At 45.8% G+C, this 22,901-nt stretch overlaps 1 protein-coding gene across 2 annotated transcripts in view; it reads right to left on the bottom strand.

Moving 5' to 3' along the window:
* CSMD2 (CUB and Sushi multiple domains 2) overlaps nt 1-22,901 on the bottom strand; it is a 677,707-nt gene that overhangs the window by 533,737 nt on the left and 121,069 nt on the right. For both annotated transcript variants that reach the window (XM_040231766.1, XM_040231767.1), the window contains exon 3: nt 16,103-16,215. In XM_040231766.1, the coding sequence (XP_040087700.1) occupies nt 16,103-16,215 (113 nt within the window). The remainder of the gene's footprint in view (nt 1-16,102; nt 16,216-22,901) is intronic.

The following is a 22,901-nucleotide window of genomic DNA, read 5'->3' as shown; positions in this document are numbered from 1 at the left end:
AGGTGACTTTTAAAAAAACTCACCCACAATCTCACTGCCCTCCCATAGCAATTCTTTCCTTTTTAACTTCCATCTAGTGTCTGTCCACACAAGACCTACTTTCCCGAGTTGTAATAAATATGGGGAAACATTTTTGCGTTCTGCTTTTTTCACGGAAAAATAATATCATAAACATCTTTCTAGATTACTAAATAATGCTATTATAATTGTGAATGGCTGCATAAATCCATTAGGTAGATATACCATCATTTTCCTAGTCGTTCCCCTATTGTTGGACGTTTTTACAGTTTCCAATTTTTCATCATTATAAATAATGCTGAAATCAACACTTTCATGCATATAACTTTCTTCTGCTGCTGAATTATTTCTGTAGGATATAATCCCAGGAGGAGAATTACTGGGTCAAACGACATGAGTACTTTATGACTGTTGACACATGTTGTCAAGTTGGATCCCCAGAGGACTCATTTCCATCGGCACCAGCAACACCAGCTCACCAGTGTGAGCATGCTTGCTTCTCTGCAACACCCCAGCACTGTATCATGTCCTTGCAAGGCTTTTTGAGCTAACTGACTAGGGATAACGGTTTCCTTGGCGGCTCAGCTGGTAAAGACTCTGCCTGCAGTGTGGGAGACCTGGGTTCGATCCCTGGGTCGGGAAGATCCCCTGGAGAAGGAAATGGCAACCCACTCCAGTATTCTTGCCTGAAAAATCCCATGGACAGAGGAGCCTGGTAGGCTACAGCCCATGGGGTTGCAAAAAGTTGGACGTGAATAAACACACACACACAGTAAAGTACAAATCTTGGCACTGCTCTCTACAGTAGTGGGATATTTTACTTTGATTCCATAATCTCAACTGTGTGAAACTATCTTATTCTTTTTTGCAGGCTGATGGCCAAATGCCTGGGGTCAAGCCCACGTTCTACCTCTCAAGTAGCTGTGTGACCTGAAGCAAGTTACTTAAATTTTCTGTGCCTCAGCAAAATGGGGATAATAATGGTGCATACCTCATAGGATTGTTGTAAGGATTAAATGCTAAGATGTAAGGCACTTATAAGAGTGTCTGGCACCTGGTAGGCACTGAAGCAATGTTAGCTTTCGTTGTCCTCCTTACAATCCTTATTGTCCAGTGCACTTGCTTGGAATCGTCTGCCAAATTTCCAAGTATGATCTCAAGGGCTTCATCCACATCACTCATCACTAGAAACCCCCACCCTTGAACATTCATCTCTTGACTGGGACTCTTAAGGTGAGCGTGTTCAATGAGCTACAGGCACATCAAGAATGTCTGCAGAACAGACAAGAATATAAATGTTTTTGTTTAAGCTATTGGGGAAGCCAAACTGCTCCATCTGTGGGTCATTCCTTCTGCTCCAGCCAGCTTAGATGCCCACCCACAGGGAATGTGGGCAGTGTGATGTGAGCCCTGCTGGCTCCCTCTCTGTCCTGGTAGCCTCTCCGGGGCTGACAAAGGTCCAGGCGTATTCTGTGCAGGACAAAGGTCCCCGCCTGTGACTGGCTTCCTCGCCTCCAGTCGTCCACCCACCCTCCTCACCATCTCTAAAGCAGGTATCTCACGACATCACCTCCCTGCCTAAAACTCTTTGGTGGGGACTTCCCTGGTGGTCCAGTGGTTAAGAATTTGCCTGCCAACTCAGGGGACATGGGTTTGATCCCTAGTCCAGGAAGATTCCACATGCCTCAGGACAACTACTGAGCCTGCGCCCTCTAGAGCCCATGTTCCACAAGAGAGGCCACCACAGTGAGAAGCTCATGTCCAGCAACAAAGAGCAGCCCCTGAAAGCCTTCATGCAACACTGAAGGCCCAGCACAGCCAGAAATAGAAAACACTTTGGTGAAGGGCTGGCTGTCTCTGTGAATTAAGCCCAAACTCCTTCCGGCATCTCCCAGCTCCTGCATGAACTGAACCCTGACCCACATTCAGCTGCTGCCCTAGCTTCTCATCCTTTATTAATACCTTTCCACCCATTAGGATTTCTTGCAGGAAATCAAATACTCACATTCTTTCTTTCTTCTGGCCTTTGATTTCATTCATTCGCCAAATATTTAGTAAGCACCTAATATGCATCAGAACCTGTTCTAGGCACTGACGGTTCATCAAAGACCAGCAACGGCAATGCAGAAGAGACACAGATCCTGGCCCCAGGAAACTCACATTCTGGTAGCAGAGACAGACAGTAAGCAAATAGGCAGATAACCGTATTATATGTTGAGGCGCGGGTGACAAGGAGTGGTGGAGTGTGGGCAGCTGTGTTATATAGAGTGTCATCAGGAAAGGCCTCTTTGATATGGGATGTTTGACCAGAGAATTGAACATGAGGACAGGCAGAGTCATGAATGGGGCAGTACAGGCAAAGGAAACAGAGTGTACGGAGGCCCTGAGGCTGGAGAGTGCTTGGCTTGCCCATCCCTCTGCACCCCTTCACATCACAAGGCCAGCTCCTAGTAATTTAACACATGATCAAGTCTGATCTGCATCACTCCTAATCTGGGGCTGGATGCAGGTCTTGTGGGAGGGGCGGGACGTCAAGAGCTGGAAGGGAGGCGAAGAGCATGGAAGTGAAGCCATCCCCCACAGGACAGGGTCCCTTGGTAGCAGCAGGGTCCTCAGCAAGGCCCGGCAGAGGAGAGTCGGCCCTGGATGTGCTTCAGCATCATGGGCTAGCTGCCCCCGCCCCCCGCCTCTCTATGGCCCCTCATTTCTTTGAGGTCAGGAGACATGGGTGGGATAGACTCAGAGAACTGTATGGCAGCGGTCCCCAACCTGTTTGGCTCCAGGGACCTGTTTCGTGGACCAGGGAGGAGGGGATGGCTTTGAGATGACTCAAGCAATTACATTTGTGCTGTGCTTAGCAGCTCAGTTGCATCCAACTCTCAGGCTCCTCTATTCATGGGGATTCTCCAGGCAAGAATACAGGAGTGGATAGCCATTCTATTCTCCAGGGGATCTTCCCTACCTGGGATTGAACCCAGGTCTCCTGCATTGCAGGTGGATTCTTTACCATCTGAGCCACCAGGGTCTCAAGATATTCCACCTCGACTTTGGGGTTAGGGCTCACGCTCCTATGAGAATCTAATTCTGCTGCCAATCCAGCAGGAGGCAGAGCTCAGATGGTAACGCAGGTGATGGGGATCAGCTGCAAATACAGATGAAGCTGCTCACCTCCTGCTGTGCAGCCTGGTTCCGAACAGGGGGCTGGGGACTCCTGCTGTATATGGGGCTTATCTGGGGAGGCAGCATCAAGTAGAAAGAGGTGGGCTTTGGAAACGAACCGATTTTCAAACTGTGCATGACCTTTCAGTCCAGTTCAGTTCAGTCGCTCAGTTGTGTCCGACTCTTTGCGGTCCCATGAACTGCAGCACGCCAGGCTTCCCTGTCCATGACCAACTCCCGGAGCCTACTCAAACTCATGTCCATTGTGTCGCTGATGCCATCCAACCATCTCATCCTCTGTTGCCCGCTTCTCCTCCCGCCTTCAGTACAGCATGACCTTTAGGTGCTGTATAACCTCAGGCAAGGTAACTAACCTCTCTGGACCTTCTTCGCTCTGTATACAGTGGGAATTCCTAAGGTCTTGCTTGCCAGTGGTGTAGCAATGTCTTCAAAGCTCCCACTGCATATCTGGACCTGTCATGTCGAGGGCGCTCAAGAGCTGGTCCCTTTGTTTTCTTCATCTCCACGGTTGAGCCTGGGCTCAGAAATCCAGAGCATGTACAAGGAAACAACACTCATCATTCCACAGAGTGGAAAGGGGAAGGAGAGAGGTCATTTGTCCACCACCAAATCTCCAGATCAGAGCCCTAAGTGCTTTTCTCTCTTGCTGCTCAATGAAATAGCAATGGGTCTAAACCTCAATTATCCACACTAATGAAGGGTAAGGTTGGAAAGAGTAAGTCAAATCCGTGGCTAATCACACCCAAATTATCAATTAATAGAAAGCCATGGGATGGGAATATTCAGTCCTGATACTTTTATTTGGAAGTGTTCTCTCCCTGCTGATGACTGACTCACGAGTGGGAGATAGGTTCCCACAAGCAAGAGACAGTAAAAGGACATGTGTCCCCTGGCCTCCAGGACAGAGGTCAGTGGAGGAAGCTCTGATAGGGTTACCTGACCCAAGTCCACAGGAAGGAGACAGGTGAGTATACCCAGCTACAGTAACAGCCAGAGGAGCAGCTGAAGGCTGACACTCTCATCTCCCATCTAAGAGGGAGCAATCACATTCTGGTCCCCATCCAGTGGTATTGCTGGTGCCTTGGGAGCCATTATGGGAGGGGCTAGCAGGGGGGCTGGCAGTGGTCCTGAGGCACCCATGTCTGGGTTCCGTGGGTTCCCCTGTCTTCAGCACAGATACAAAAAACAGGATCAAGACTGGGGCATCCCACTACCTCCCACAAGAAGGTCATTTATCAGCTCAAGACCTGTGCTAATAGGTGTTAAATAGAGTTCAATGCAGAAAATTGAGAAGTAATGAGACTTGGAGCTGAGAGAATGAATTAAGAGGTGATCACATGTCCAGCGAGAGCCATCACCTGAATGCTGAAAAGGAGGAGCCTGATGGTTGGAGAGCTGTGGGTCGGAGAAGAGGTCAGAGTGATGAGTCCACCCCAAATGGGGTGAAGGGTGGTCAAAAGCAATTAAGCCGTTATCATCTGTCATCAATTCCAGGGAGCACAATTTTCCATATTTTAATATTTTTGAAATTAGGATGCATCTTAAAATCAATGGCATGTCATACTTCAGTGGGGAGCATTTTTTTTTTCTTTCTGAGTGATACATACAACAACACTGAATCTTCTACTGAAGACATCTCAAATTCAATGGGACACAGTCCCAGGTGGATGGATGGATGGTGTGCATGTTCAGTCGTGCTCAACTGTTTGTGACCCCGTGGACTGTAGCCCGCCAGGCTCCTCTGTCCATGGAATTTTCCAGGCAAGAATACCGGAGTGGGTTGCCATTTCCTACCTCAGGGGCTCTTCCTGACAGTCCAGGGTACCTTAAGCCAATCTCTTTCTGTTACATTGGGTGAAATGACCCCTATCCACTCACTTATTCCATCATTATTTACTGAACATCTCCCAGACGTCAGATCCTGGGCTAGGCGCAGCTGTGAACAGTGATCACACGTCTGCCTTCTCAGTGTTTATCCCACACCAGGCACCGTTAGGAACCCTTGACATGTGTCATCTCATTTGTTCCCAGCAATGATCCAACAGAGTAGGGATTACTATTATTATTATCCCTATGACAGTGGAGGTCAGAGGAGGTTAAGTGACCTGCTCAAAGTCCCACACTAGCTCCTAACTGGCTGAGCCGAGAGTGGATATTTCCTTTAGACCCTGAGCTTTTGTCTCAGTTCCCTCTACTGTCAAGGAACATACACCAGAGGGGAGAAGGCACACATGGAATAGGAAATTCACAAGGACACTGGAGATTGGAGGAGATGCATGGGAGCTAAGAAGGAGAGTAAGGGAGTATTGTGCACCAGGGGAAGTCTCTGGATTTGGTTTAAACAGACTAGAAGGAAACAAAGAGGCAGAGAAGAGTGGCTGGGTGGGCGGGGAAGGTTCAGTAGAGGGACTCAGCATGTCTGGAGGATGGGTGGGGAGACAGAGCACGGTGTATCTGAAGACCAACAGAGCCAGCGTGGCTGGAGGAGGAAGGGGAGGGAGGTGCAGCTGATGCCAGGTTTTGAGGGCCAGGCAAGGAGTTTGCACTCCGTCTGGGAAGTAATTAGAGCGTTTTAAGTGAAAGCTCCCTGAGATCCTTGCACCCTGCCTCTAATGACTCTTTGAATCTGCTGTTGGACAGCAGCTAACTGTAGACTCCTAAGAGGAGAGCCTTGGAGTAAGGGCGCCATGTGCAACTACTCGGGTTGAGCACTGCCAAAGGGTGCCCAGGCAGAGGGGCAATGGGAACTGAAACTCAGCCTCTAGTCCACCCACTAAGCTGTACACTCACATGACCCCTCAGGGTGGCCAGTTGTGCTAATTTGCACAAAAGCCCGATATGGACTAGCAGAAACTCAGGTTAGGACAGGCAAGCAGTGGCTAGTGTTGCAGCATCCCTACTGTGTGCCAAGCCCCAGACTAAGGCTTTGCAGTGACAGAAGAAATTAAAAAAAAAAAATAGGAGACATTCCTTGCTCTTGGAGAGTCACAAAACTTGACAAAAGATTTTGTCACAGGAAATAATTTTTTTTTCATTCCTACAAAACACATCAGGCCCTATTATAAGAGAGTCCTTTGATGTAGCACCTACTATGTGCCAAATGTCATGCTGGGTACTTTCTATACCTTACCACAAATGCTCACTCCCTCCTTGAAAGGAAGAGAGAATGATCCCATGTCCCATAGGAGGGAGCTGAGGGGCTCAGAGCCTCGTCCAAGGTCACACAACAGGGACACAGCAGGACGCAGACTTGATACCCAAAGAGCCAACCAGGCGTGAGAGCAGTGTTCTCCACTTGGTCAACGAATGCATGTTTCTTGACTAGAGACAGTACTGGACACTTTCCAGCCATTAAGCTTTCCTTTTCCCAGGGTATGGTTGCTTTATAATGTTGTGTTAGTTTCTGCTGCACAGCAAAGTGAATCAGCTATGTGTATATATACAGACCTGCTTTTCTGTATTTCCTTACCATTCAGGTCACTACAGAGCATTAAGTAGAGTTCCCTGAATGATACATCAGGTTCTCATTAGTTATTTATGTATATATTAGTGTCTGGGCTTCCCAGGGGCTCAGTGGTAAAGAATCCACCTGTCAACGCAGGAGATACAGGAGACGCAGGTTCAATCCCTGGGTCAGGAAGATCCTCTGGAGGAGAAAATGGCAGCCCACTCCAGTATTCCTGCCCGGGAAAATTTCATAGACAGAGGAGCCTGGTGGAGTACAGTCTATGGGGTCACAAAGAGTCAAACACTGCTGCGTGATGGAGCACAGACACATGCGTATCAGTGTCTATCTACATGCATACACATACATGTATGTATCTACACACACACATACACACAGACACACACACACACAGACACACACACACACGCCGATCCCAGCCTCCCGACTCATTCCACCCTTTCTTTCTCCCCTTAGCGTCCATATGTTTGATCTCTACATCTGTGTCTCTATTTCTGCCTTGCAAACAAGTTCATCTCTACCATTTTTCTAGATTTCACATTTATACATTAATATACAATATTTGTTTTTTTCCTTGTTGACTTACAACTCCTTTGGCCCTCATTACAAATCACTGAAGTGGGCGCTGCAATTTCTCTTTTGCCAGAAACCAGCTCAGGGAGGTTGGGAGACGCACAGGTGTCAGAGCTGGCCAGGACTGAAGCTACCTCTTCCTGGATTCCCTTCCTCTGCTCTTACTCACTGTAGGTCTCAGACCTCCTTGAAGATGAGGGCCACTTATTATTCATTCATATTCCTCAAAGTCTACCTTAAAACCTGGCATAGCGCAAGTGTACAGTAAATATTTGTTGACAGAATGAATGAGCGGACAGGGCCAGGAAGTAAAGTGGATGCACCTGTTACCTGCAAGTCATCCGGCCACCTGAAAACCATCTTCTCCTTCATCAACCTGTCTTCTGACACCTTGACACAAGAAGGGTCGGGGCACTAGAATCTGGTATGATGTCATCTTCAAGCCATGTTAATATCCTTCCCCAAAGGGGTAAAATATCACTGTGCATGATGAACTGTTTGTGGGATTATTGAGGACGTGATATGAAATTCATCCTGACTCCCCACTTACGGAGAAGTGCTGCCCAATTTGTCTCAAATGTCACATCTCTGTGTATTAATTTGCTACTCCACTGTATTGATTAAGAGGAATGTTCTCCAACTCCCAAGGCAGAGCCCTTGGAAATGGAGCAAGTTCACTCAGGAAGCACACACACCATCCCCTCCCAGGCAGAGGAAATGGATGTTCACCATCTCCCCCCAACCGACGGCCCAAATGGTACAAATTGCATATTCAGTGTCTGTATGTATATGGTCAAATAGCTTCCATTAGCCCAATTTTGAGATGCCTGCAGAATGCCCCCAAATTGGGGAACTCTTTCAAAGCGAGGAAATTGTCGGAAAGGCCAGGAGAGGGGAATCAGCAGGTCTAATTACAGGAGTGTATAAAACCAGGAAGGGTCCTTTTTTCTGGACCTCAATTTCCTGGTGTGCAAAGTGACATGATCACCTCCACTCCACTCCCCCTCCAAAAGCCAGGAAAGCACACTCTGTCCCAACCTGCCTCTCTTGGTAGAGCAACAACAGGGAGCTCCATTTCTATCCGTCTGTCCCTCGCGGATGTGTCTGTTTGGCCCTGTTCCATGATGCTGTGGTCCTTACGGGCCTTCCTTGATGACTCAAATGGCAAAGAATCTGCCTGCAAGGTGACACAACAGGCTTGCACTGGGAGCAAAACTCACCAAGAAGCAGCATTAAATTGAGCTCCTCCCTGTTCGCTTCCCTTTGTGTGGGTGGGTAGGGGTGGCAGGGGTGAATCATGACAGTGAGGATGGTGCTTAGCTGAAACACTGGGCATCGCACACAGCAGCACTCAATATGCGTCAGCTCGATATACATCAGCTCAGTATGCATCAGCAGAATGAAAGAATCTCTACCATCTACTTCATGTGTTATTACAGCCTCTCTGGGCTGTTTTTCAGGTGAACCAATGGTTCACAGACGGGCTTCAGGGCATCTGAATTATATGAAAAATATATGGGAAAGGTTTTGTGTGTGTGTGTGTCTGGAGACAGTCACAACTTTCAGGTCCATGCTCCCCAAAGTCTCAGGTCTGCTGGATGAGTCATTAGCGTCACAAGCCCTAAAGCCAACGTCTCTGACACCAAGAGAAGAAGCCATGGAAAGACTAGGTTGCTGGCATTGGCCCTGTGAGCTCCAATCCTCCAGGGGACAGGGCCCGCAACCTCACCCCTGTGAGGTGGGCGGTTTCTCCAGCAGCGCTGGTGCTCACGGATATGGAGGCACCTCTGCTCCTCCCCACAGAAGCCAAGGTCTGTTCCTCAGCCCAGACACACCATGAATAACTGGGTTAAGGATTTTATGCAAACACGGGGTCAGGGCGCTGGGATGGGGCTGGGACTGTGACCTATAGAGTGAGCATCTCCTGAAATAATCTCAGTCCAGTGAGGTTAGGGGGAGGGTGGCTTCACTCAGTAGCTGATATTTATCAAACACTGACAATCTGCCAGTCCCTGTGCTGAGCACATTATGTGATTTGTGTATTTTCTTTTTAATCTTCACAACTTTATGAAGTAATATCCTTACGCTGATTTTACAGAGGCAATGAACTCAAAGAAATGAAATAACTTGCCCAAGGTCACACAGCAAGTGAGCGGCCGAGATGGGGTTTGATTCCAGATAACGTTGGAATTCAGAACCTGAAGTCTTAATCACTGTATTATGCAGCCTCTCCCTTACGGCAACCAGGGAATTTGCAAAAATAAGTGTTCCTCTTCCTCCTAGATTCCATGTGAGGATAATTAGTGATTTTGATTTTTAAGGAAGCCTCTTGTATTTTTGAGAGGGAGAACCCAAGATGATAGATTTAACAAAACAGAAATACCTGTTTTTAGATGTAGATGATTAAATTGATCTAATAGACTGGGAACCAGTGGTCAGAGATGGGCTGTCTTGCACCAAAGTGTCAGAGTGACTGCTTATGAATCATGCCGCTAAAATGCAAAAGGCGCCATCAGGGTTAAGCATCAAAACCTGCAGAGACTCTACTTGACATTTTGATCTGCTTATAACTCTTGTCCGTCTGTTGATCAGCCTGTGAGAGACAGATGCAATCCCCTACATCTCTGAGAGTCATATGTGGGAAAGGTGTGAAGCCCACGGGCTCAGCTGGGAGAAGCAACGTCTAAAGGGCAGTAAGACTAGACGCGTCAGGGAGAGACACCTCGGGGGCTGGGCAAGAGGGAGGCACACCAGAGAAGCAAGAGGCTTCCACACGTTGAAAGGCAGACAGAAGGACACAGCGAACACTGGAGAATCAGAGACAGACTCCCTGAAGCCAAGACAAACACAGCTGAATTCCAGAGGGACTTAGAAGTAAAATGGAAAAATAAAATGCTGAAAGAATTGGAGGAATGTCTAAACGACGATTTAGCTGCTGTTGGCATGGAAAGGGCCTTTCTAAGCATAACACCAAAGGTAGATTATCAAAGAGAAATTAAACATTTAAAAATTGGTGGTGACATAAAAATTAAAACTGCTGCACATCAAAAGGAAACTCATAAAACTCATAGCCTTAGTATGCAAAACCACTTACAAAAAGGATAAGAAAAAAATACGAACACCCAAAAAGAAAAGTAGGCAGAGACAGGGACAGGCAATTTACAAAATGATCTACAAAAGGCCGGAAAGTACTGACAGGTGCTCAACCTTCCCTTTCATCAGAGAGACGCAAATCATAACCACAAATGTGATCTCATCACACCTATTTTAATCAATGGAACTAACTTAAAACTCCCCAACGTGCAGTGTAGGTAAAGAGCAGGGATGGGCCCTCTTACATCCTGGTAAGATCCTCCTACAGATACCATGGGATTATGTATTAAAATGGAAGATCGACACACTCTTTGACCCGGCAATTGCACTTTGAAGAATTTATCCTAAGATAATTAGATGAGGGTTTAAGTTGTATGTACAAAGATGTTCTTCACTTAAATGTCCCCAGAAGATGACTGGTTAAATAACTGGGGTATAGGCAGTTACCCCAGTAACTGGCTCCTTCACTGATATTCATTAGAAAGAACAAAGCAGGGCTATTTTATTAACGCAGAAAAGTGTCAGCCTCATTAACCAGACTACAGAACTACACACACAGTGTAACCCCAAGTGCACACGGATCCGCATCTGTGCACACATGCGTGGAGGTGCAGAGAGCTGTCAAATGAACACTCACAAGAAGGGAGGAAGGGAAGCTACGTCCTTTGCAGTAAGGGGGCTGCCCGTGCTGGGCAGAGGGGGACGTGGGCAGGTCTGGGCAGGAAGAGGAGGGGGAGGAGGAGATGAGTGGGGTTAGAACTCCTGGGGATGAGTGCTGGGAATGAGGCTGCCAGATAGCAGATAAAAATACAGGACACTGGGACTTCCCTGGCAGTCCAGTGGTTAAGAATGCCCCTTGGAAGTACACGGGCTGCCCTGGTGGCGCAGAGGTTAGAGCGTCTGCCTGCAACGGGGGAGACCCGGGTTCGATCCCTGGGTCGGGAAGATCCCCTGGAGAAGGAAATGGCAACCCACTCCAGTCCTCTTGCCTGGAGAATCCCATGGAGGGAGGCGCCTGGTAGGCTACAGTCCACGGGGTCGCAAAGAGTCGGACACGACTGAGTGACTTCACTTTTGCAGTGCAAGGGACATGGGGTCAATCCCCAGGCAGGAAACTAGGATCGCACATGTCTCAGGGTTACTGAGCCCAACTGCCACAACAAAAGATACCACAGCCCACAACTAAGGCCCGATGCAGCCAAAAAAATAACTTGTCTAAAAATACAGGACACTCTATTAAATTTGAATTTTAGACAAACAATAGGCAACTTTTTTAGTATAACTGTGTTCCATAACCCGGTGCTCTGTGACAGCTTAGAGGGGTGGAATGGGATGGGAGGTGGCAGGGACGTTCAAGAGGGAGGGGACATATTAATATCTATACGTATGGTTGATTCACGCTGGTGTATGGCAGAAACTAACACAATATTGTAAAGCAATTATCCTCCAATTTTAAAAAAGTATGTCCCATGAAATACTTGGGATATACTTATGCTAAAAATTTTTTTTTCAAAATTTAAAAAATTTGAATGATATAAAATACAGATTAATTGGGCATCTTGTATTTTATCTGAAACTTTAGCTGAGTCTGGACATATCTCTTATTGCCTCTCTGAGATGACCCAAGCCAGACAGCAGGAAGCTGAATCCAAGGCAGGCTTCCTGTGTCCACCCTGCTTCTGACTTAGTTCCAATCCACTTGCCCATGAGAGTCACCCATCTCTGCTTTCCTTCAGGAGTTTTGTGGGGAGTACAGTGTAGGAGATGAGGATAGTCTTTAGAGCCAGAGAAGTTACTTTAAAACTCCTGGTCATCAGGTAGCCTTAAGCGGAACACAAAACTCCTGAGTCCCAGCTCCAACATCTGTAAGATGGAGATAGCAAGGTCTGTCCACGGGGCTGTCTTGGGGATTAAATGAGATAATGTATGTAAAGTGCCTGGCATACAGTCAGCGCTTAACACAAGTTGATCCCCTTCCCTCCTGTCCACGGCCACAGCCCACACTCTTGCCCCCGGGGATTACGAATCAAGCATCTCCTGTCATCTCGGGCTTTGACGATTGGCCTTTTTGATCTTTTCTTTGAAGCAGCAGCAGCTCTGAGCTGACACCCTTCACCTGACTTCACCTTTCTCCCAAATCCCTAGCAACAGTTCAGTTCCTTATCTGTACTTTTCACTCTCCCGAGGAGGGTGGAGGAGGATGAGACTGCTTTTGATAGCAGACTTTCAGGGATGTCAGCTAGGGTAGCTACCAAGAGTGGGGCCCTGATGGCATTTAGAAAGGGCCAGCAATGTCCAAAAGAGTGCAAGTGAGGAGGCTGCCCGGGCTGGGGGCAGCCTGGGCTGATGTGGGGGAGGCGAGGGGGTCTCTAGAGCCAGTCTGTCTGCCTGCTTGTTGTCTAGCACAAATGACTAAGGTGGGCTCTGCATGGCGGGGAGGGCTCACTTCTTCCCCAGAGAGCCAAATCTTCAATGTCTTTTGGATCACTGGATCACCCCCTCCCTCCAACGAGGCTCAGAGAGTTTAAAAATCTGCCCAGCATCACCCAGTTACCCACTTCCAGAGCCAAGCAGCTAGTTTTAATCAGCAAATCTCTAAACAGGGGGTTGTCTTATGTCTTGCTGAGAAGTCCAGTGATAGAGTGGACCCCTGACCACTGTGGATGTAACATGTCACGTGGTTCATCCGCAGCTGTGGCTGTCACTGCTGGTCTCTGCCACCTGCCCTCCTGACCCCTCCACTTTGGATATCTCAAAAGTCAGCGCAACTCACACCTTCCCGGATGCACAAATTGCCCTGTGGTCCAGTCCCGAGCCAGATCAGTGAGATCAAGCCACAGCCTTGGCTTCCCTGCTCTTGCCTCTCCTGTTAGCACAGACGCCTGCATGCGAGTCACTCTGCCAGGCACAAAGACAGAGCCACACAGACCGTGGAGTTGGCAGAAACCCTGCCCAGGTGACTGCAGAGTTGCTCAACCACAGCAACCTGTTTGCATTGTCCAGGGTCTGCCCGGGCCTCACCTGGAAGCTTTGTCTTCTCAATGCCCGTGACTTAGCGATCTGGTATCATTATGCAAGGGCTTCCCTGCTGGCTCAGTGGTTAAGAATCTGCCTGCAATGCAGGAGCCACAGGAGATAAGGGTTCAATCCTGGGGTTCAGAAGATCCCCTGGAGGAGGGCATGGCAACCCACTCCAGCATTCTTGCCTGGAGAATCCCCATGGACAGAGGAGCCTGGCAGGGTGCATACAGTCCATGGGACCGCAAAGAGCTGGACACGGCTGAAGTGACCTAGCACAGCATAACACAGTGTCATTATGCAGCTGAGATAGGGCAGGCCCTTCCTTCTGTACCATTTATCCTTTATGTGTCTGGGCTGCTACCCGCCAGGCCAGGCAGGTGGGAGGAGGGACCTGCTGGCCTCCACTTTATCTTAAAGTGTAATCTCACTGAATCACAGACACTTTGTGAATCTGATGGAAGTCCGGCTCGCCCTATCTAGGAATCTAGAAGCATTCTCTGCAGTGATACAGATGTTCTTGTATTGCCCAATATGGGAGCCACAAGCCACACGTGGCTACCCAACACTCTAAAGGATGCTGATGCAACTGGTAGAAGGAATTTTAAATTTTATTTAATTTTATTAATGTAAATATGAAAGCGGCATGTGGTTAAAGGCTACTGTACAGGATAGCACAGTTCTAGACTGCTGCTGCTGCTGCTGCTAAGTCGCTTCAGTCGTGTCCGACTCTGTGCGACCCCATACACTAGGGGTCATCAAACATTTTCTGTAAAGGGCCAGATAGTAAATATTTTCAGTTTCGCAAGCCATGTGGTCTTTGTGGCAATAACTCAAGTTTGGAGTTGTAGTACATACAGACAGTCATACACAACAACAGCAAAAGGGCTTGGCTGAGTTCTAATAAAACTTTATTTACAAAGACAAGCCAGAAGCTGGATTTAGCCAGGTGGGCCTTAGTTTATTGATCCCTCTTCTGGACACTTTTAAGGGAAAAAAAAATGCACATACCCTTATATTTTCAGAATGTGGCTTCTAATTATAAGGGGTTTTCAGACCTTTGATGCCGCTGTAGACCTTCCCATGAATTCCTGGCTAGAACCTCTGATTTTTAAAGGGCTCTGGCTGATGGAGAAGCACTTGGCATTGTTTCCCAGAGCAGGTAGTATGATCAGGGATCAATAGGACCCCTTTTCCCTAAAACCTCATGAGAGTCCAGGCATCATGGATCCACAAACACGGCTGAAGGAGGACGCCTCGCACAGGTCACCCCGTGCGTCAGCCCCTCCTGGGATCCCTGCCGCAACCGCTCTAGTGTCCACGACTCATTCCCTGCACCATCCCCAGGCCCCGCCAGCCTCCCCAGAGCTGAAGGACTGTGGGTGGAGCTTCTGAAGACGTCTCTCTTCATCAAGAGGTTATAACTGAGACTCACAGAGACTTAGTTTGGGTTAACAGCCAAAGGATCCAGCTGAGGACACAACCAGGATGACAAAGATCACAGTCTTGCTTTGGGGAGGAAATGAGTGTTTGTTTCAAAGAAATTGGGATATCCCAGGACACTTCACTTTAAAGACAGGTAGGTCTTTTCAGGAGCTCTCAGGTAAAGCAATCTGGAGTTATGTCAGAAGCCCTCAGTTAAAGGCACGTGAAACTTTCTCTGGAGACTTTTTAGTATCGTTAGTTAAAAATAACTGATACCCCTCCTCAGGTTCCTTCTCAGCAGCTCTAAATCACTTAAGTTAAAGCACCAAACTGTGTCCCCTCCACCCAATACCATCAGGCATGAATTTTGCCAAGGGAGGTAGATTTGCCCTCTTCCTGACGTGTATTCCTAGCCAAGACAAAGGTGGTATCTATTTCTATATTCCTATAATTCCATTCAAGAAAGCATCACTTATTAAGTTCTTAGAGGCAAAAGGAAGAAAGCCTTCACATAACTGGCATGCTTTACTAGGGTGTTATGTCATTACTGTTATTAATTATCATTAACAGTCTTAAAATATGCCTATTAATGATCTCAACACAAAATAGCAGTGTGGGTCTTAGCCAAGAGCAGCATAATTACCTATTAATGAGATGTAAATTTCACAGGGAAATGACAGCGATCTCGATGTACCACCTTCTGAACTAATATAATAAAGTTAATAATAATAATAGTGTATAATCTGAGGATATTAGTGTTAATTTGAATGCTAACACCATAGTTAAACAGGCTGAGAGAAATGGAAATTATTTGCATAACTCAAACCAAGAAACCCTAATCTCTGCTATTAAAGAAAAATTGATTGTTCTCCCCTGAATGATATAAAGCTGACTCTGCAGTCACCATAGTGAGCCAAAAAAAAAAAAAAAAAATTCAAGCTACTTCTTTTATGTCTTCTACTTAGGGTTTATATCTCCCTTATTTCTAAAACCAAGTCGAGGTACTTGGAATACAGTGAAGCCCAGGAGAAAACAGAATTTTAAAAAATAGAAACACAACAAAACCCAGTTAAGGGGAGAGAGCAGATGTTACCAGACCCTCAAGATAAACTATTGCAGCTCAGGTCTGATTTCAAGTCTCAGCTTCCTAGAAACACGGCAGGAGCAATTGAAGTAACTGAGTTACTGGTTAGTAAGCAGCCTCCTTAGGACAGGCACAAGCTTTGAATCTGAAGAAGCCCTTCTCGGCAGGTGAGAAGCATGCAACGCTGCCTGTGGCTATTCGAACCTCACTCCCCAGGCTCCCGCAGGCCAGACGGAGACACCTACCCTCATAGCTGGCGCGGAATCCCTGTGCGCTGACCGCATAGTCACTGATGAGGCGCAGAGAAAGCGTGGTGGCCGCACTGACGATGGTGGCTGGCAGCTGAAAGCCTGTGAGCCTGAAAGACAAAGAGGTGAGCTGGAGGGAGGATGAACCCCCCGGGAACCGCACATCTCTGACACATTTATTGAGCACATGCTGGATGTATGATGCCGATCTAGGCACAGGAAAGGATACGAAAGCTGAACACCAGGCACATGCAAGGTGTTCCAAGATAAAGTAATTCCCAGCAAGAGTGCTGGAGACCAGTCACAGAAATATGGAGGCCTACTCTCCTAAGCCACGGGCCACCCCTAATCTGCAGGCCTGCCTCATCTGCAGCTCTTCTCTTTCTCCTCTTCCAGTTTCTTCTCCTGATGTACCCAAACAGGATCCTATGTGGCCTTCCTAGAACAGACTCCCTCCACCCATGCCCTCCGCCTGCATCTTATCTATAGATAAACTGCAGCCTCCTAGGCCTTCCCAAAGTTCCAAAGGGTAAATTCAGTTAGAGAAGTGAGAAAATGCAGAAAGAAAGGAAAACAGTAAAGCAAGACAAAATAATAAAAGTTTAGCCATTAGACAAAGTCAAGGACCTTTAGTTCCTCCTCAAGGGCTGTAAATAATATTCTGCTGCTGCTGCTGCTAAGTTGTGTCAGTCGTGTCTGACTCTGTGTGACCCCAGAGACGGCAGCCCACCAGGCCCCTCTGTCCCCGGATTCTCCAGGAAAGAATACTGGAGTGGGTTGCCATTTCCTTCTCCAATGCATGTATGCATGCATGCTAAGTCACTTCAGTCGTGTCCGACTCTGTGCGACCCCATGGACAGCAACCCACCAGGCTCCTCTGTCCATGGGATTCTCCAGACAAGAACAGTGGAGTGGGTTGCCATTTCCTTCTCCAAAATAATATTCTGAGCCATGTCCTTTGAGCTCTTTTGCAGATACTGAAACACCCGCCAGGTGGAAGAAGTTAACTGTATGCAGCCTACAGCACATAGATCCCCAGACTGATTGCAAACAGAAGCTTGATGATGCTGAGTCCCAGTGACCTCACCACCAACCAATCAGAAGAACGTTCACTGATCACTTACAACCCGTCTCCACCACCCTGTCTTTAAAAGCCTTTTGCTGAAAGCCTTTGGGGGTTTTGGGCTTTTTAAGCGCTAGCAGCCTGGGCTCCTTGCTTGGTGTCTTGCAATAAACCACAGCCTGGTGTCAGTGGCATTACTACATGTGGGCACCAGACCCAAGTTTGCTTCGGTGACTCTGACTCCTCCCTTTCTGGCGGGGGTCCTCTGTGGCTCTGGGTAGACTTTGCCACAAATTTACAATGAATGATCGCCAACAGACAGTACTTATTTATTCACATACAGAGGAAAATATATCCAAGTAGCAGAATGTGGATCCTTCTTACCGTAGACTTTATCCTTTAAAAGGAATAGGTCTACTGCTTTTATAGAAATGATAAGTGCTTATTATTTTTAAAAGATGAAAGCAAAAAATAAAAACCCAATGCAATCTAGAAATAATCATTTTTGACAGTTGACACACAAAGAGATGGAAGGATCAGTAGTTCAGATCATATTCAATGAAATAATTTCATACAAATGGGATCATATTGTACATGCTTTTAAAATTAAAATGCATAATTTTTCCCCCACTAGTTAAGTGAAGAAAAAGAAACAGGGGTGAAACAAAAGGAATTGTTGAATCTGAAATAACATGCTTTCAGCACGAGAGAGTCATCTTTGAAAGAGTCTTCTAACGTTAAAAAGATAAAACAATGGAGCCTTCACTGAACACTTGGGGACACATTTTAGGAAAGAAGTCTGCTTCCAGACATCCACACAGATTGGCCCCCACAGGTGATGAGATTGTGCACAAAGGTGGCGGTGGGGTGGCCAGGCTCCTGTCCACCTCTCTCTTTTATTCCCTGTCTGAGGCTCATCTGCACACACTCACGGAGGAATTCAAGGTATAGCTTTACCTCCATTTTCAAGTAGTAAGGGATACTTGTGGTGCCCCCTGGTTCACCTCTGTCCCTCTCATTGCTATAATATCTGGACACCCAGATGTCCCCTGAAGGGCATGGGTATTGGTTTCAACCAAATAAAATCAGATGTTTGTAACACCCACCATGAAAAGCCCTGTGCAGGGTGAAGCCCTTGTCTTTCCCACCATTCTAATCTTATAGGATTCAGGTTAACACAAAATAAATTGAAGGAAAAGAGAAGGCAAAGTCATCAAACTAAAATGGGAGGCCAAATACGTTTCAAGGTCATCTTCTTTTCAGGTATACAAACACCCAGCAAAGAGTCTCTCCATCATCTCATATTCTCTCCCTATCCTTGCCCCTGTCTTTCTGTCTCTATCTCCCCCATTTTCTCACAAGGGCAAAAAATTCATATGTCAAATAACGAAACCATACACATTAGAAGAAAACAAACTGTTGTTTAATCTACTTGCTGAGGAAGGTCTTTCTGAGTATGGTTAGAGAACTCCTCTGGCTTCTTCCCGCCCGTCATTCTTTGAGAGAGCTGTCACTGCATTGGGTTCTGACAGCTACCCTACCCACTCACTAGCCACAGAACTGGGCAAATGACCAATCACGGCAAATCCTTCATCTTTATGGAGTGGTTCAAGGCGTAGGGAAGAAGGAGGAGGACACCTAATCCAAGCAGAGTCATTCTGAGTCCTTCCATGGGATGTGATATACAGACTTCAAGTGTCTTTTATCTGGGGGTTCTAAATCATTAGATTGTTAGCTCAAGACTGTCATCAGTCCTGTGTATCATTACACAGACACTATCTGCTGTAGAGAAAATTATGTCTCATACAGATGGAGACAAAGCTGAACAGTGAGGAGAGGGACAGAGTCCTATGATGCATCGTGGAGACACTTCCCGCAGCCATGCAGAGTGACCCGAGCCAGCATTCTTTATTCCTTCCTTCTTCTGCACCAGCCAGCATTCTTTATGCCTTCCTTTTCTTTTCCCTTTTTTTCTTTTCCTTTTTTCCTTTTTGTTCAAGTTAGTTTGATTTGGGTTCTATCTCTTGAAATTGATTGAATACTGCTGGATATAGCATGAAACCTCATATGCCTTAAAGGAAAATACTGATTGATTTAATTACATGAAAATTCAAAGCATGCATGTGAAGCAAAAAAAAAAAAAAAACCTGTAAAAAAAAATAAGTGCAAATTTGGAAGACTACATATCATATATATGACAGGAATTAGTTTAGTATTCATAATCTATAAAGAATACTAACAAATCAATATGAAAAAGAAACAGGGAAGGAAGGAAAGAGCAAAGGATATACACAGAAACAGAAGAATGTTCCACCTAAATAATATAAAAAATAAGAAAACTCAGTCCCAAAGCCTCATTTTTCATCTATCACATTAGCAAATGTTGAGGAAAACAGAGCCTACAGTTATCAAAATGATAATAAGAAAATACCACAAATTACACACATACAATTGACAAATTGGATGAAATGGACCAGTTCCTTGAAAAGCACACACTACCACAACTTTTCAACATGAAATAAATCATTTCAATAGCCCTATGGCTATAAAGGAAATTGAATTAGTCATTTAAAAATTCCCCCAAAGGAAATACCCAGACCCAGAAGGTTCCAACAGAGAATTCTACCAAATGCATAAAGAACTTACACCAATTTTATACAATGTCTTCCAGAAAGAGAAAGAAGGAGCACTTCCAAACTCATTTTATGAGGCAAATATTACCCCCCGATACAAAAACCAAAGGTAGTACAAATAAAAAAGGCTAAAGACTAATATCCCACAGAATATAAACACAAAATGACTTAACAAAATATTAGCAAAGAGAATTCAGCAACCCAGAAAATAATTATACACCGTAACCAAGTGGGGTTTAATTCTGAGGACACAAGGCTGGTTCAATTTCTGAAAATCAATGCAATTCACTATATTAACAGGCCAAAAGTAGAAAAATCACATGATCATATCAACAATGAAGAGAAAGCACTTGGCAAAATTCAACACTCATCCATAGTTAAAAAAAAAAAATTTATAGACTCACAGAGTGCAGTCATGTGGTTGCCAAGGGGAGAAGGTATAAATTCAGAGGTTGAGGTTAACATACACACTACTATATGTAAAATAGATAATCAACAAGGACCTAGTGTATAGCACACAGAACCCCACTCCATGCTCTGTAATAACCTGTATGGGAAAAGAATATGAAAAAGACTCAGAATCGTGATGGTGGTTTAGTCACTAAGTGCCGTCAGACTTTTGAGATCACATGGACTGCAGTCTACCAGGCACCTCTGTCCATGGGATTTCATAGACGAGAATACCGGAGTCAGTTGCCACTTCCTTCTGCAGAGAATCTTCTCAACCCAGTGATTGAAAGCAGGTCTCCCGCATTACAGACTCTTTACCACTGAGCCGTAAGGGAAGCCCCCAGATTCGTAAGCATGTATAACTAACTCACTCCCTGTACACCTGAAACTAACACAACCCTGCGAATCAATTATCCAGTTCAGTTTAGTCGCTCAGTTACGCCCAACTCCTTGTGACCCCATGAATCGCAGCACGCCAGGCCTCCCTGTCCATCACCAACTCCCTGAGTTTACTCAAACTGGTCCATTGAGTTGGTGATGCCATCCAACCATCTCATCCTCTGTTGTCCCCTTCTCCTCCCGCCTTTAATCATTCCCAGCATCAGGGTCTTTTCAAATGAGTCAGTTCTTTGCATCAGGTGGTCAAAGTATTGGAGTTTCAGCTTCAACGTCAGTCCTTCCAATGAATATTCAGGACTGATTTCCTTTAGGATGGACTGGTTGGATCTCCTTGCAGTCCAAGGGACTCTCAAGAGTCTTCTCCAATACCAGTTTAAAACCATCAATTCTTTGACACTCAGCTTTCTGTACAGTCCAACTCTCACATCCATACATGACTACTGGAAAAATCATAGTCTTGACTAGATTACTTTGTTGGCAAAGTAATGTCTCTGCTTTTAAATATACCATCTAGGTTGGTCATAACTTATCTTCCAAGGATCAAGTGTCTTTTAATTTCATGGCTGCAGTCACCATCTGCAGTCATTTTGGAGCCCCCCAAAATATAAAGTCTGTCACTCTTTGCCCATCTATTTTCCATGAAGTGATGGGACCAGAGGCCATGATCTTCGTTTTCTGAATGTTGAGCTTTAAGCCAGCTTTTTCACTTTCCTCTTTCACTTTCATCAAGAGGCTCTTTAGTTCTTTTTCACTTTCTGCCATAAGGGTGGTGTCATCTGCATATCTGAGGTTATTGATATTTCTCCCGGCAATCTTGATTCCAGCTTGTGCTTCTTCCAGCCCAGCATTTCTCATGGTGTACTCCACATATAAGTTAAATAAGCAGGGTGACAATATACAGCCTTGACATACTCCTTTTCCTATTTGGAACCAGTCTGTTGTTCCATGTCCAGTTCTAACTGTTGCTTCCTGACCTGCATATAGGTTTCTCAAGAGGCAGGTCAGGTGGTCTGGTATTTCCATCTCTTTCAAATTTTCCACAGTTTGTGGTGATCCACACAGTCAAAGGCTTTGGCTTAGTCACTCCAATATAAAATTTTTTAAAAAAGAAACTTTCATAAAACTAAGGATAGAAGGAAACTTTCTGACTTGATAAAGAGCATCTCCAAAAACCCTATAGCTAGCATCATACTTAATGGTGAAAGACTGAACGTTTTTTTTCCTAAGACTGAGAACCAGGCAAGGATCTAACAATCCAATTGGAAACTTGCAAAAGACATGAAAAGACATTTCACTAAGAGAGGATACATGGATGGGAAATAAGCACATGAAAATGTTCAGCATCATTAGCCATTAGGGAAAGGGAAATTAAGCCCACGATGAGATATTACTATACACCAATACAACAGGTAAAAATAAGGACGGCGACAACACCAAAGGGTAACAACGATGCAGAGCGGCTGGATCTTTCATACGTCGCTGGCAGAATGTAAAACGGTGCTAATATTCTGGAAAACAGACAATTTCTGTTTTAAAAATACTACACATATTACTAGTCATACAACTCAGCAACCACAACCATGGGCATTTATCCCAGAGACATGAAAACTGGTGTCCTCATGAAAACCTTCAAATGATCATTCAGAGCAGCTTTGCTTGTTTATTTTTGTAATAGCCCCCAACAGAAAACAACCAAATATCTCCCATAAAGTGAAAGTGAAGTCATTCAGGTGTGTCCAACTCTGCAACCCCATGGACTGTAGTCTGCCAGGCTCTTCCATCCATGGGATTTTCCAGGCAAGAATACTGGAGTGGGTTGCCATTTCCTTCTCCAGGGAACCTTCCCAACCCAGGGATTGAACCCAGGTCTCCTGTACTGCAGGTAGACTTTACCATCTGAGCCACCAGGGAAGCCCAAAAATGTCCTATAATAGGTGAATAATTAAACCAACTGCAGTACATCCTCGCTCAGTCATGTCCATGTGACCCCAGGGACTGCAGCACGCCAGGCTTCCCTGTCCCTCACTATCTCCTGGAGTTTGCCCAAGTTCATGTCCACTGAATCAGTGATGCTATGAAACCATGGTATACTACACACTGATAAAAACAAATGGACTATTGATACATATGACTGGGATGGATCTCTGGGGCATTATGCTTAGTGAAAAAAAGAAACGCTTATCTCAAAAGATGATGTAGCAGATGATTCCATTTATATCAACATAACATTTTGGAAATGACAACATTAAAG

This window comes from Oryx dammah, unplaced genomic scaffold, assembly GCF_014754425.2.
Source record: "Oryx dammah isolate SB20612 unplaced genomic scaffold, SCBI_Odam_1.1 HiC_scaffold_28, whole genome shotgun sequence".
In the NCBI taxonomy this organism is placed as follows: Eukaryota; Metazoa; Chordata; class Mammalia; order Artiodactyla; family Bovidae; genus Oryx; species Oryx dammah.
The sequence above is the reverse complement of the archived record's forward strand: the minus strand, read 5'-3'. Positions and strand labels throughout refer to the sequence as shown.